At 40.3% G+C, this 15,874-nt stretch overlaps 1 protein-coding gene across 1 annotated transcript; it reads right to left on the reverse strand.

Annotated features, from left to right (window-relative positions):
• Positions 1-7,402: 7,402 nt before the first annotated feature.
• LOC104615665 (calmodulin-A-like) lies at positions 7,403-15,534 on the reverse strand (the record flags this gene model as incomplete). The annotated part of the gene is given in 5 exon segments (XM_010284495.1): positions 7,403-10,261; positions 10,490-10,625; positions 12,165-12,271; positions 14,363-14,506; positions 15,492-15,534. Coding segments are annotated over 5 exon segments (459 nt in total), but the record flags the coding sequence as incomplete, so codon positions are not given.
• Positions 15,535-15,874: the final 340 nt, after the last annotated feature.

Consider the following 15,874-nt stretch of genomic DNA (forward strand, 5'->3'; position numbering starts at 1 on the left):
ATTGAAAAGAGTGATGGAGTTTTCGTATTTGGAAATACAAAATGGGGACAAAATTTGCTGTAAGGTGATAGATTTGCAAAACAGGTCAAATCCCAGACTGAAATATTTAACAGCAACCTATACACTCAGAAGGAAGTATATCCCATTCATTAGAAAACCTGCATGTAAAAAGATTTTGCCAATCCAATACAGTAAGCCTGAAAACATGAAATAAATTCCAAAACTAGCAGTCAACAGTGTGCAACCAGCAATAGCCCTAAAAAAACAGTTTCATTTTCTTAACAATTCAGCCACGTGACCTTAATGCTTACTCCAGTTGTTACTGTATTAACTGCTCAAATTAATTTAATCTGGAATTTGGTCAAGATTACAATTTTACAACTTGTAAATCACTAAAAATACTTATGTTGCCATACAAGTAGATTCTCTAACCTCTGGGTAATAGCTTAGGCACTAAAGCTGCATGTGAGATTCAGTATTGACTTAGTAATTAACAATCCACAAACATACTAGTTTCATACTTCATCCTTGAAGTAATATCATTTGACTGGCAATGTGAAGTCACTTGCATGTGGTGGACGTTAATCATATATAAGAATCTGAATTCTTCCCTATCCTGTTAAAATGAGAAGCACTAAACTACTATTTCATAGTAAGCAATGTACTGCAAAAGTCTGAAAAAGGTACTTAGCTATATATATTTTATTAGATTTTACTTTTTCATTTATACATATTCACTAATGGCAATAGCTTTGATATGAAGAAGCGTTTTGCCACATCAGAGAAGGAAGGTTATTTTTCCCCAGATAGTAACTACCTGCTATATGGAAGCAGCTCTAATGTGTCTAAGTACAGAGTACTAAAATGGCATTATTATAACTATTGCTTCATAAAACTTCAAACTGCCGTAATAATTTAATATTGGTGCAATCAAACTCTATGTGACTTTTTCTGCAGGCATACTTCTGCAATTGAGAGCATCCTACATCTACTTTTTGTGTGGGGGTACTGCTGCAGTAGTTTAGCAAATGATAACTGATCTCTTAATCTAAAGCTGCCTATTAACAGAATTAAGTTCAGTGAGGTGCTCTTTGTAGAATAGCTAAATTGTGGCTCAAGAAGCCTAAGAAGAGGCGAAGATTGGGTTAGAAAGGAAGAGAAAGGGAGAGGAGAGTAGGTGGGAGAAGAGGGCTGGGAGGGGTCCCAGTGTCACGAGAGAGTCTGTCCCTGGTCCCACTTTCCTCACTGTCTCAGACTTACACACATCCTGCACCACATTATGGCCCCAAGTTCAAAATTTGATGTATTGATCTCTGCTGGGAACAACCCATGTGCAAAGATGATCCCTTAAAAATCTACCACATTTTAGGCTCAAGATGGCTGGATGTCAGTGGCGGGTGAGGTGACTGCTTAAGCTTACACCTAATACGATTCTGCTCAGGAGAAGCGTACAGCAAAGCTCCTCTTGAATGCAAAAAGACATGTGTGTATATATATGGGAGAGAGCGGTGCACTTCATGCATTCAAAAGCAGTAACTCTTCTGAGATGAAAGCAGCATTTCAGGAAAGCAGTGAGGCAGTGCAGTGCACCCACACAGCCGCACGCAGGGCCAGGTGGACTTCCAACAGCTTACCTCCCCCTTGACCAGGTACCCCCAGCTTGAAGCGAGGGGCAACCTGCTCTGTATCTTGTTTTGCAAACACAGCAGAGAGCTGCTGCAAGCCAAGAGAGGCTCAGACCCGTGTCTACAACCTGGGGCCCGAGCAGAGCACAGGAAGACTTTTTTCTGCACACTGACGTGAGTGATTGATCGCTCTGTCTTAGGCAACACGGAGGAGAAATTAGCTCGGTGAGAAATCAGCAGTTTAGGACAAAAAGGGGGTGGGTGCTTGTGGGAATGGAGATCTGGAAGATGTGTAATTGGCAGACCTGATCAGAGGGAGAAATAGATGGGCTGATATACTGGCTTGGGCTGGGACAGAGTTCATTTTCTTCTTAGTAGCTTGTATGGTGCTGAGTTTTGGATTTGTGACCCAAACAATGTTGATAACACAGGGATGTTTTAGTTATTGCTGAGCAGTGCTTACACAGCATCAAGGCCTTTTCTGCTCCTCACACCACCAGTGAGAAGGCTGGAGGTGCATGGGAAGCTGGCACAGCTAGGACAGCTGACCCAAACTGGCCAAAGGGATATTCCATACCATACGACGTCATGCTAAGCAAATAGAAGCTGAGGGAAGAAGAAGGAAAGGGGGATGTTCTGAGTTACAGCATCTGTCTTCCCAAGTAACCGTTAGGCATGATGGAGCCCTGTTTTGCTGGAGATGGCTGAACACCTGCCTGCCCATGGCGAGTGGTGAATGAATTCCTTGTTTTGTTTTGCTTGTGCACCTGACTTTTACTTTCCTGATTAAACTGTCTTTATCTCAATCCACGAGTTTTTGCATTTTCACCTTTCTGATTCTCTCCCTATCCCACTGGGAAGGGGAGTGAGCGAGTGGCTGGTGGGGCTGGGCTGCCCACTGGGATTAACCCACAACAGCAGAGAAGATGAAAAAGATGACCATGGGATAAGGAAACCTAGAAAAGTCTGAGAGGCGCAAGTTCAGCCTGATAAGGGTAGAGAATAAAACGGAGGTGAAAGGAAGGGGCAGGACAGGCAGAGGAACAGGAGGTACGAGGTCATGTGTACAGCGGACGAGGGAAGAGCCTAGGACCATTAAAGCGTAGCCTCCTGCAGAGCCCTGGCTCTTACAGCCACTGAATCCACCTTACCTCTGCAAACCCATGGGCAAAGCGCTTCCTCCCCATTTCGGGTTGGCTGAGGGAGCAGAAGAGCTTTGCTTGCCGTTCCTCTGTTACCTCAGGAGGTCCCAGTCTGTGCCGAACCTGAAGGCAGCGGCTCAGATGATGACTCATGGGGGCGTCACCACGATGCCACACAACGGAGTTTCCTGTGCTGGGAGTGTAGTTCTGCTTTCACTCTCGCAGTGGTAAATGACAGGATTGAAACAGCAGCGAAAGCACAAAGTTACACATCAAAGTTAGGAAGTGCCAGAATTGAGTTTCTTTGCCACTTTTATTCCCCTACTTCCCTTCCCCCTGCCTATTTTGTGGTCCTAGCATTAAATCACCCGGTTTATTTCAGCTCCTCTTCCCTGGCACAAGGGGAGTTGCTCTAGGCATGAATCAGCACGCTGCAATGAAAGAAATGCCGCATAGTTGATCTCTTCTCATGTGTCGCAGAAATTAGGCAATGCGTAGTGAGTGATCGGGGCTGGAAGAAGACAAAAGCTGACCTGCTGGATGAAGCAGGCCATTGGAAAACAAGCGCTCGTGGTTTCTGCGTTGGGGTGGGTTGACCACTCAGACTCAGCTGCCTACAGGTGGTCGCTTCCTCTAAGCACGTTGGTCAACAACTGCTTCACCCAGAGGCTTAGATTGATTTTCAGACACGAAGGACACTGTTACCAATGAGGTCTCTATATCACCCATAAGGCATGGTTATGATCCTAACAAATGAAAATGTCTCAGATTGAGCTCTCAGAAATACTGCTTGGGACTTCAGAGACTGCAGCTCAGCTCCTTCTGTTCGATGAGGATAAAGCATATCCTTACTTCACTGTGTGTCCTAAAAAGCAAGCAGTATTTGTGAAGCACTCTGATACTTAACTGGCATAGGAAAAATTGAATAAACTAGTAATTCTGTCTTTGGAACAAGAGCTGGGTAGTGAGTAGTGACAAGGGTATGGAATAATGCATTCAAAAAGAAAGTTGCAATGAAATATTTAACACGTTGATGCAAAGATGCTGTGGGCAGCATAGTATGAGAGAACAGAGTGTCATAATGTTTTGCAATCACATTTGCAGTAGGCCATGCTGGAGCTTCATGGATAACCTTAATTGGGTATTTTTTAAATTTTGAGTGCTTAGTTTTGTAGCGCTAAGACCGTTCTTTTGCCATAATATTTTCCATGTGTGCAAGTGTTTAATATAGAAGAAAAGAATAATAACCCGAGCTAGTGAAGAAATTACTTACCTTCCTCTCCAAATTAGTTTGGTGGAACATAAATCAGCAATTTTCACACTTTAATTATGGTTTTGTAACTGTGCTGTAGAGCAAGGTATCTTCTTTGGTAGTGAAAAGATGTTTTACTTATTGCCTTGACTTGCTGATTCAATCTACTTGTCTACGTAGGGTGGACAGCATCATGCACACTGTTTGTCAGGGCATCTGGTGTAGGAATTTTTACTTTATAAATATCTAAAGACACAAGTAAGTTATTAGAAAATATCCATCAAATTTTATGTCAAAATCCTTGAGAAAGTAGTTTTGATGATGTTGCATTCGGATTCCTAGGGAGCTAATTACTCTAGGTTAAACTATTTTACTTAACAAAAGAGATTCAGTAAAAACCTATCTGAAATTGTGGTTATATTTTTGTCTCCTACCAGAATGTCTGGAGGAAAATGTTTCTTTCTAATGTATTTGTAAAGAATACAAATTTGTAAAGAAAGCTCAGAATAAGCAGAGCACATATGGCAAGTTCTGAACTGCAGCAGGCTTACAACTAACTTTTCCAGGTCATGTAAGGTATACGTAGAGTTTGGGGCGGGGGGGGGGGGGGGGAGAGGGGCGGTGGCGGCGGCACAGGTTAGAAAAAGCAGACAAAGCAACAGCACCGCTGCTAGAAAAACATAATGCCCAGGGAGCTCACAATCAAAGATTTATAGCTTTATGGGCAACAATACTCCAAGAGACAAGACTACAAACCAGTCCCATGCTCAGGTAATTCTTTTTGCTCTCACCCTATCCATTCACCATATCCTTTTTCAGAGTACTTACTAGGCTGTCAGCATTGTTAGTGCCAACCCCACTGCAAACTACTGAAATGGGGAATGCTATTTAATGCCTTTTTATGGATTTCTCAGTTGATCCAGTTGGTTCCTGTTCAAATATTGTGTTCATTTTAAATGCTGCAACTGGTAGGGCAAGTAGGACTTTTGTTCAAGAATCTGTTTTTCAAATACATCATATTTAGAGATCTAGAAATAAGAAAAAATATTCAGAAAACATTTTGGTTCATTTTAGGTGATTAGCCCAGTTTTCATATTGTACTCCTTCAACCACTAATTATCTCAGGAGACCTTTTTTGCCAGGAAAAGGCTGCACTATGAATAATTCTTTCAGTATTTCTGCAGATGCTGACTTCTGAGGCAACTGAAAGTGGCTCTTCGGATGAGGTCTGTACAAGATTTCCCAGTCAGTGAAGCTTCTATGAAAGATCAGAACAAGAAGTCAGCACATATGAGGTTGTGGCACCCATTGCCAGCTAGAGCCAGCTTTGTCCAATACCTATTGGAATGCTGGAAAGTGCAGCTTGCAACCTTTTTATTAGGATCTCTGGGAGCAATGCTGGGAGACCTGCTTCTCAATTTTGTTTCTCTAACATCGCTGTATGGTCCTGGTGCCACTCAGCATCTCGGACTCCACCGGGATCTGGGAGAAATTTAACCCCCTGATGCAATACACTTTTTTTTTTTTAGATCAGATGGGTTTTTTTTTTCTCCTGGAGTTTAGCAGTTTGATGGCCAAAAGGGCTGTCCCGTGCTCTGAAGCATGCTCTTGCCTCTGCAGAGCGAAGCACTGCACAGGGAAGTAAGACGCAGCTCCATGTCAGCGCCACAGGGAGGAGAGCACAACGCGCTGGGCTGGGTGCTCCTGGCTACCATTACCAGAAGGACAGAGCACAGCACAAGCACTCATTTATTGCTAGATATCAGCTGTGCTTAATCATCCATGGGACTCTGAGATTCAATTCACATCTACTTAATCAGCAGCTCTCCCATTTATTGGGATATTTGGCCACTTCAGTTCAAAACCTGATTTATTAATATCAAAACAAATTATCAACTATTACAAATATTCTCTGAATGCCTCCCTAGGATACTCACTAATAGGGGTTCTTAGAAAATACAAAACATCAACCCTTTAAATACTTGGGCCTTCACATAAATTCTCTATGGCAAACAACATCAGGAACCCTTGGAATTTCAAATCCATGCACAATTCATTGTCTACTTGAAAAATCCTGTATTTAGATTTTAAAAAACCCCACCCTTTAATATTTTGGAATTGTAATGCTATTATCTAAAAATCCGCATACAATTTTATATGCATTTGTCTTACCAATTTTCAAGGCCCAACTGTTCTATTTGCAAGTATACCATTTGCTTTCCTAAATGTCAGTCGGAAGAAACACGGTATCAGCCTTCATCACTTCTCTTCACTTGATGGCTAGATGTCTGTGGCCAGAAGACATGCCATGGACCTGCCACAGTCCCTTCTGTCGGATTTCACTTAGTCATTAAACCTTAAAAACAAACCAAAAACCCCACGAAACAAAAACACACCCAAAACCTAACTGAATTGCAGCAAGACAAGTGTTCCAGTGAGTTTCACCGTAGGGGAAGGCAAGCTGTATTAACTCTATTAGTTATTTCTAAACCCCAAGACCGTGCTTCTAGTGATGGTGTCACCCGGGAACAAGGATCTGCATTCACATCACACACGTACTGCAATACAGGGACAAGATACAGGTGCATCCCCCTCCCCGCTCACCTGGGCAGGGCGCAGGTGCTGACAGATCAGACCCGCACCCACACACGCATTTAGTGCCTCGGTAACATGTAGGGTAATTCCTTGATCAGTTTTTGATAGCATCTGTGTTTCTGAAGCTGCACAAGTGCAACAAATGGTTGGGGGATAAGAATCTTCTACCACATCAGCAAACCACCCCCCCTCACCCCACCCCACCCCCACAAACACCACAAATGCCCCATACCTGGAGACATTTCAGTGCCTGAATTATCAATAAAATAAGCATGATAATGAATAATCTATGTTAAGCATTTTCTTACCCTTTATTTTTTCATTATGATCAGAAGAGGAATATGATTAACAGCAGTTTAACTTTAGCAGTACAATTTCAGTATTAAATATAAAACTACACTGCAAGTTGATGTATTTTAAAAATGGTTATGTATACTCTAGCCTTAAAGTTATGTATCAAATACAAGTAACTCAATTGTTTCTTGCCTTGACAATTAACATATCTAACAAATTTCAACAAGCCAGACATCCATCTTTTCCATTAAAAAAAATAAGCAAGCACACCAACTCTTTTTCATAGCAAGGGGGTGTAAAGATTCAACACTTTCCTGAGTGTTGTGCAAAGAATAACAGGTTTGAAAAAGTCAGTTAAATAAGTGTAATGATAAATCTAAAGCTAAGCTGGAGGACCTTTTGATTAACTTCATATTTCATATATTACTTGCATCAGTTGAGAGCAACATGAGTTACAGAACTTCCATGAAAACAAGCCACTTACAAGCAGGTGGTTAAGCTTGATCAGTTTATTAAAAGGATTATATGACACGGTTGCCTGCAATAGCAGGGGACTGGATCTGATGACCCAGGAAGTTCTTTCCAGTCCCATGTTTCTAAGCCATGCACCAAGTGTATCCAGCCCACACTTTCACAGTTGGAAAAAGCTAAAGCCACACACACACACTCATAGGGGGGGAAAAAAAAAATCCTTGATGACACCATTTCATTTCTCTAGATACTCACTATGCAGAAGGGAACAGAGCTAAAGTCCTGTACAGAGGATACATTTACTCGAGGTTGATGTGGTACTGAAGTCAGTTAATAATTAGATACCTCCAGGCAGATTCAGTTACAGGGCATACCAACACTGCACACTGCCAGACAATTTCTAGTCAAGCCAAAAACCTCCTGCAGGAACGAGGTCTCTTTGCTAGCAAGCACAGAGCACACCAAATAAGCTAAAAGCAGCTGTTCTTAAATGAACTACCCTACCAACCGTGAGTGAATGACAGCTAGATGGTAAGAAGCATTTACCTACTAGACAAGATCTCTCTGCACACTCAGGCAGAAGTAATTAGTTCAGAGCAGCAACCATTGCTCCTACCTTGCCTGTCTCTTGAGTACGTTCTCTTTAAAAGCTGGTCTACAGAATCAGTGCAGCCTCTCCCAAGCACTACTGAAGTAGAAGTTTGCAGCTGCCATGCAAGACTCCACTTTCAAATGGTAGTCAGACATTCCCATCACCATGGCCAGTTTGCTAAGACAGCATACACAGCCATAGCAAAAAGCCTTTGCAACAACTAGAGATTGCAACAATTGCCTACATTCAGCCCATCTAACTTTAGGCACTTGGTTAAGGTGTCTAGGTCCCTAGTCACCCAGAACTCCCCCCCATCCCCCAGGAAAAACAAAATAAAAAAATAATCACTGAAGGCAGATAGTCTCAATTGCCTTCTGGAGGTGTCTCTTGACCCTCACTGAGCAAAGTTGCATTTCAAGCAACTAAGTTCTTAACACAGGCACCTCAGTTAGACAGGATGAATGGAGACTTGAACCTCTTTCAAGAGATAGTATCAGTGCTCTCCAAAACCAAAGGAAATTAGGCAATTAAGGTTTACAACTCCAGCTACATTTGGAAACAAACTTAGTCAAGTAATTAGGCCACAGTCCCTCCCAAGCATAAAAGCCTTCCACATGGAGGCTCTGCTATTTAAAAAAAAAGAAGAAAAAGCAGTCATCTCTCAAAGAAAGAAGAGTGGACATGGCTGCTTCACCACTCATTCATGAAGAAGCTGAAGGATCAGAGAACACTTACTCAGAGACCTGGAATGACTAAGCACTGCTAGTGCATGCAAAGCAGAAGTAACAAGATGGTTTTTAAATTAACCCTAGTCCTCTTCTCCACCCCACAAAATTCATGCAAGTGTTTGAGAAGATAGTCAAGACATAACAGCCCCAGTTTCCAAAAAGGCTTTTTTTTTTTACATATTGTAAAAGAAATGTCCTTGTATTTTCTTTCTGTGGGTAGAGAAATGCATTTTTGGCATGTTTGAGAATCATAGATATCTATGAAGTCCATGCTGTTTAAATTCTCCAACTGGTTTCTATAACCTGTCAAAAAAACCATAAGCAACCTATACATGTTTCCCCAGTATTGACATGCATGCTCAGAGCTCTCCACTTTAGTGAAATGAGGTGTTACTTCTGTGCTGATAGTTGACGAGTCAGCATTACACGACTTTGAGACCAACTAAATTAACATTGTCGTAATATGAAAGGCAAGCACAAGTTCATTTATTTATAGCAAAGGTCTTGGGTTACAGGAGGTCAGTTCTTGCCATCTTGAAAAGATAGGGGATAACTTATTGCATACATGTGCATTATAATTTAGCAGCAAGTCATTCATAGAAACACTTCCCTCCTACTGCTTTTTTGGTTTATCTCAATTATATATATATTTTAGCTTTACAAAGCATTTAACACCACCTTTAAGTTAATGGTCTTTTATTGGAAAAAAAAGACTAGCATTTACAACTTGGAATGGACATAAATTGTAATATCTTGAACAGCGATGTTGGTAGTTGTGCTGAAGTCCACAGGCTACTCCGCCAGCTCCAAGTCATGGTACAGAAGGTTTTAAAAATATGAGAGTCCAAAGATGCTCCCTTGGTGAAGATTTCTTAAAAATTTTGTGAACGGTAACAGCCCGACACCCGTTTCACTATAGTGCAATGCAGACAATGTTAAACCAGTATTTTAACACAGACATGCCATCCATAGTTAAGATTATCATATTTTTGGAGTACACTGCTACGTACAGGAGAACCATTCAACCTTTAGGGCATTTTCTAAGTTTTGCATCCTTCAACCATTTTGCTGCATACCATCCTGAGGTATAAACCAATTTTAAAGTAAACCAGCTATGACAATTTATACTACAAATTGAACTAGAATCCACTGTTGAACAAAAGAGTGGATCCTTTAGGTTGTTTTTTTCATTTTAATACAAATGTCTGACTGTGCTCAATTGTCAAGCTGCATGCATGAAAAACTGGCCAGCCCAAACAGTGTAATAGTCATTAGCAAATGGAACTTTTGAGTTCACTAAGTGCTTCCTTTTTTATTTTCAAGGTAGTACAATTATTTATATTGTAAAACTGATGTTTATCTTTTGGGGACAGGACCACCAACCATTACATGCAGTTTGTGGACAGAAGGTATTTTGACATTCAGTTTTGCTATACAGAAACAGAATGAATAAATGAACATTTTTTTTGCAAGAGGTAAGTAAAAGATTCAATTTGATTCTTCTAGAGGAAAAAAGGTGTAAAGGAGGTCTCTTCACTTTGCAGTCATCATCTGTACGAATTCTGAAAAGATAAAAAGTCACTGTGGTTTATTGTCTCCAGAGTACTTCAACTGATAAGTCTTAAACGCACCTGGCATAAAAAAGCCCTTCTCACTGCATCTAAGCTATTGTCCACAAAAGTAGACAACCAAATAAACTGGTGTCTCAAGTACTAGAAATTAATGCCCTATGCAACAGGCTTTCACTCAATCTGAGTAATGGTTTTGAGTCAAGACAACCATCTTTTTACCTTCATAGTTGACTTGCCCATCCCCGTCAATGTCTGCTTCTCTGATCATTTCATCTACTTCTTCATCTGTTAGCTTTTCTCCTAAGTTTGTCATAACGTGACGTAGTTCTGCTGCACTGATATAGCCATTGCCATCCTGTGAGGAAAGAGTTGCACAAGGTCATGATCAACAATCCTGACATTAACTCTTAAACTACATCTAGTTTTCCCAGTAACTTCTGAACTAGCCTTATGGTACTTTGGGGACAGGTATACAGGCCTGGTACACTTATAACCCTACAGTATGTACTACTCTCATTGCCTTATGAAGCATGCATGCCACCATATCCTTCTATACAATTACTGTACTGTAATAATAACCACATGCCTGATTTGTAGTTGCAATAAAGTATTTTTAATGCTCTTGAAGAACAGCTTTCAAAAACAAACCCAGAAACAAAATGTTTTTTGTTTAGTCTCTGCTGCCTAAGCAAGGCCAAAAAAAAAAGGCCAAAAAAAAAGGCAAAACTATTTCCCCACCAGCAAGGGTAAAGTCAGCTTTCTCTTCTATGTAATACTACCTCTATAACCAGACTGCAGGTGGCTAGGTTAGGCTTCTTGGCTAAGATGATACAGAACAAATCTTCAAAGAAAGCATTTAAATTCTACTCCAAAGGCATTGTGAAAAGCTTTGTAGCAAAACAAAAGAGAGAATAACACTTCTAAGTCAGTGTTCCCACACGTAATATCCAAACCTAGAGCTCATCTCTAGCCATTTCAGAAGTCTGTCCCCTTCCATCTACAGAAGAATATACTAGCTTATATCAGGAGTTCATATGGCCATCACCAGTAGGTAAGCTACCTCAGGGACTTTAAACACAAGTCTAGTCTGCAGAAATAATGCCATAGGATAGATGACGTACTAACCAAAGAATCAAACATTTCCTCTAGCACCTCTTCCAGCTAAATACTAGAGACTGCCACTTTTTTCTGTAAAAAGAAGTAGCAAGTCCTTCTTCCACACATGCGTGTGCAACAGCTTTGCAGCTACACCAGTCACTGCTCAGCACAATTCGCATAACATCTCTCATAACCAAGCAATCCAAAGAGGGGAACCCCTGTTCTAGAAATAATTGACATTTGTCATATATGCCCAGGTACCCTCAGAGAAGAGAGGAGTTGAGCTCTTAAGTTTTCCTCAAAGCAACCTCAAAGTCCACATCTTGAAAACAGAACATGTAATACTTCATGTCCCTCTAAATACTGACGACATCATGTTGGCTTCAAAAGCTTCCATACAGTATAAAACTTGTGCATATGTGCACGTTTCCCCATTCCCCCGAAGTCAGAAGATACAGAAAAGCCTCCATCCCTCCACCAGTCACACCCCCCCCCCCAAAACCCCCCCCCCAAACAACCCACCCCACAAACATTGAGTTCTGCTCATCTCTGCTCCTAAGGAAAGGCCAGAAAGTTTTCCTCATGAATAAGCCCAAAGCTTAGACCTGCTGTGTAAATCAGGTAGAACCAGCCTACAAAAGTCCTAGTTCTGTTTCCAGAACAGTCCCTGCTCTGTTTCAAATCCCTCTGCATCTATTAAAGAAGTTTTTTCCTTCTAGACAAGAAGAGAGAAAACACTGAGAAAAAAATGGACATCATCACTGCTTCTAAAGAATATTTGTACTTTTAATAATACCTTGTCAAAGACCCGGAATGCCTCACGGATTTCTTCCTCGCTGTCTGTGTCCTTCATTTTTCTGGCCATCATGGTTAAAAATTCAGGGAAGTCAATAGTGCCATTGCCTTAATGAAAAGAAACTTCCAAAAATTAAACTTCCATGCTTTTCTTTACACACAAAAAAAGCCTGGCATTTAATTTTGCCAGGGATAAGATTGACAGATCCTCTGTAAGCCATTCTTATAGAACCAGAACTTCTCCCTCATTTGCTACCACTGCCTTTTTGCTATTACAGTCTGCAGTAGCCACTGTCATCACAGCATTTCAGCACAATGAACTCAACTGTTGCCTTCTCTGCAGGTCAAGCCATACCATTTGCCACACAAGTGGCAAGCAGAATGTTGGTCTGATGCTCCAAGGTTAACCAATACTACTTCAAATCACTCCCACAAAATTAATCGTTTAGTTTCTTTAGAATTTCCCAATTGCTGTGGGAAATTCCAGAAGTAGAAGTGAATGTATTATAAAGCTGGCAATACAAGTCCAAGATATCTAAAGTTTGAGAAACTTTCATTTCCTTAAGCTGCTCATAAATACTTGTTCCTTGTTAAAAATCAACTTCCTTATCAACATATACTGTACACCACAAATGTAATGCACCATTTTAAGGGGAAACAAGGATCTGCAAATTCCAGTAATGTGAGAAAAGCTACCATTATTTGGTATTTCTGATCAGTTTTGCCGTGAAATACCTGTAAAAACACATACTGCTAAACTTAAGATCCCTGGTAAAATTCAGGCCTCATTCCTAAGATTTTTAAGTTCTTCATTCAAAGTAAGGATTCAAACTTCAGGCTGCTCAAAGCTATGAGAAAAATGGTATGGTGAAAAACCAAGCTCTTTAAAACAGCAGAAACTAGATTTGTACAGTCAGGATTCAGCCCTACGTGCCAAAAACCACATTAAGTAGTTCACTGCGCAACTAAGATCTACCCATTGCTTGAGGGAAACATACAAATTCATTGGGTAAATACTGCAAAGCAGTGAAATAAATGCAGTTTAAGAAAACCTTTGCATCTTAGGAATTCCAGATTGAGACATACACAGCTATTTATCATCACAGACAGCTTTATCTACCAGCTAAATGCAAACACAGGTCTTGTACTCAGCTTTGAAAAAAATCCTCAATGAACATGCAGAATAAGAGCAAAACATTCTGCCATACGACAAGTTTAAATAGATGGGCAGGCATACTGAAGTCTTCAGACTGAAGTCCTCAGTCTCCTTTCATTTTCATCTATCAGTGCAGCATTGTGAACTGCTGCCTAGAGAAGCCACTATACACAAACTTGACGTAGCACTGCAAACCCTGAAATTTTTCACCATAAAGATGCAAGAGTTAACAATTAAGGTCAACTTACACTTTTAGGAAAGAAGTTGTAATTAATGTAGTTGATAATCAGATAATCTATACTCTTGCCAGTATACTTTCAGTCTCCTTTTACAGAGATATTAGAGAAAAATCACTACAACCACCAACATACAAAGCCTTGACAGAACTGAGCAGGGGAAAGCATTTTTCCTTTTTATAACTGCTAGCCTGTCTGGAGTCTCAGAAACAAAATGTGCAGTTATCCTTTCTGCCATCTATTTAAAACAATTCCAATAGATTTGATACAGGAAGGTTTACCTGCTCTTGCCTCCAATCCCTCCCCTCTATCTATTAGTGATCTAATACAGTACATTAGACTATACAGTCTCTCCCTGTTGCATTTTCAATTCTTGGAAGTTCAGCACTGTTCCACTCCTACCACATTTTTGGCCTTAGACAAAACCACAGACATTAGTACAACTATTAAGACCAACATGGGCTGATGAAACATGTATAGAAAAGCTGGGTGGAAACACAGGTTAACAGCCAGTCAGGGCAAGTCAGATAGCAATAGGAAGCCTGTGACCCATAAATTATTAAAGACAAACAGCATATCTTTGTTTCAGTCCATCTCCTTTAGATTCTCACTAATACTGCTAGCATCTTTGACTGCTGTGCAGAGAGCAATCAAAAAATTGACACCCCTCTGAGTTTAGATTCTATCGAGTATTTTGAAACTGCTTCAAGAGATCAATGTGACAGAATCTTCTCTATGCAGTCCAAGCCCAGATGTGGAGATCATACATATGATCACAGCGCTAGTAACTACCTTTCCAACACTTACCATCAGCATCTACCTCGTTGATCATATCCTGCAATTCTGCTTCTGTGGGATTTTGACCCAATGACCTCATGACAGTTCCCAGTTCTTTTGTTGTGATAGTACCATCACCATCTTTGTCAAACAGGGAAAAGGCTTCCTTGAATTCTAGAGGCAGAAACAGTCCCAGTGTTTAGTAACATCACCAGCATGATAAAACTGCATACTAAAAATGTACTCCACTGGCAATGCCTGGTACAGTTTTAAGAAACATTTTATCCAACTAGCCACGTATTTTAAGAAACATTTTATCCAACTAGCCACGTATTTTAAGAAACATTTTATCCAACTAGCCACGTATTAAGAGAATTAACACTCAAATATTAATTAAAAAAATACTTGCAGTACCAATACAAAATTTGCATAGCATATTCAAATTTATTTCATGTGGCTATTTATCTGCATTACCACTGTATAATGCATTTCATCATCATCTTGCTTGAGGCACAGTTACACCATAAACAACAGCTGCTTGGGATAAATGAAGGGACCCACTCAGTTCCCTTCACCATTAACAGACTTAGAGGAACAATAAGTGTTGTCATTTACAACTCATTTTTAAGGCAGCAGACAATAAGAATTGACGTCAGCCACAAGTGGGTGACTGGTCTCCAGAAGGCCAAATAATACTCTTTCTCCTAACTAGTTTGAATTACAGACAGTCTGTTAGAAGTTACTTAAAAGACATTGGCTTATATTAATTTGTAATAAATCCATTTTAGGTTTATTTGTTGCCATTTCAAGTTTATCTTCACTTTATTAAAAAGAAAAGAGTACCTAGGTCTGCTTTGACTCCAAGAAGTTCGCTTGAGTCTAGCAATTATTTCTGTTTGCAAGAAATCTAGAAGGACTTGGCTCAAGTCTGAAAGTCTAAAAAGAATCATTATCTGTAGTCCAAGGAACAAGCAGTCTAAATTAAGAGGCAATGAACCAGTAATCTTCCAGAATTATTTTTTAAGTGAGTGTTTTTTAAAAAAGCATTAGCACAGATTTGAAATGGTCATAAAGTTTTTTTCCATTATGTTTGAAATAATACATTTTCTTTTAGTCACAAGGAGTTAGGAAAAAAATAATCATTTCTCAAGACACTTACCAGCAATCTGTTCTTCAGTCAGCTGATCAGCCTACACGAAGAATAGAACATTTTAGAATATTGTTTACCTCTAGCTATGTCAAGCCACAAGACACTTCCTTTAGATGTCGGTAGTGATTTATCATTACTTCTACAAAGCCACTTTCAACCCCTGGAATTCTGCCTCTGCAAGGAGATTCCACTCACCTACACCATGCAGCCGTTTCCAAAAGCAGATAAGCTAACGTATTTTGAAACTGCACATGAAGAACCAGGCATGCCATCCTTCGACTTGGAGAATCCAATCTGGTCAAGTGAAGGACACTGGGCAGGCTCCTTGCAATTGGTCAGAGAGGCATGAAATCCTTAATGACATATGTTTGGAGTTTCACATCACATCAGAT

This window comes from Phaethon lepturus, unplaced genomic scaffold (assembly GCF_000687285.1).
Source record: "Phaethon lepturus isolate BGI_N335 unplaced genomic scaffold, ASM68728v1 scaffold13033, whole genome shotgun sequence".
NCBI classification, from domain to species: Eukaryota; Metazoa; Chordata; class Aves; order Phaethontiformes; family Phaethontidae; genus Phaethon; species Phaethon lepturus.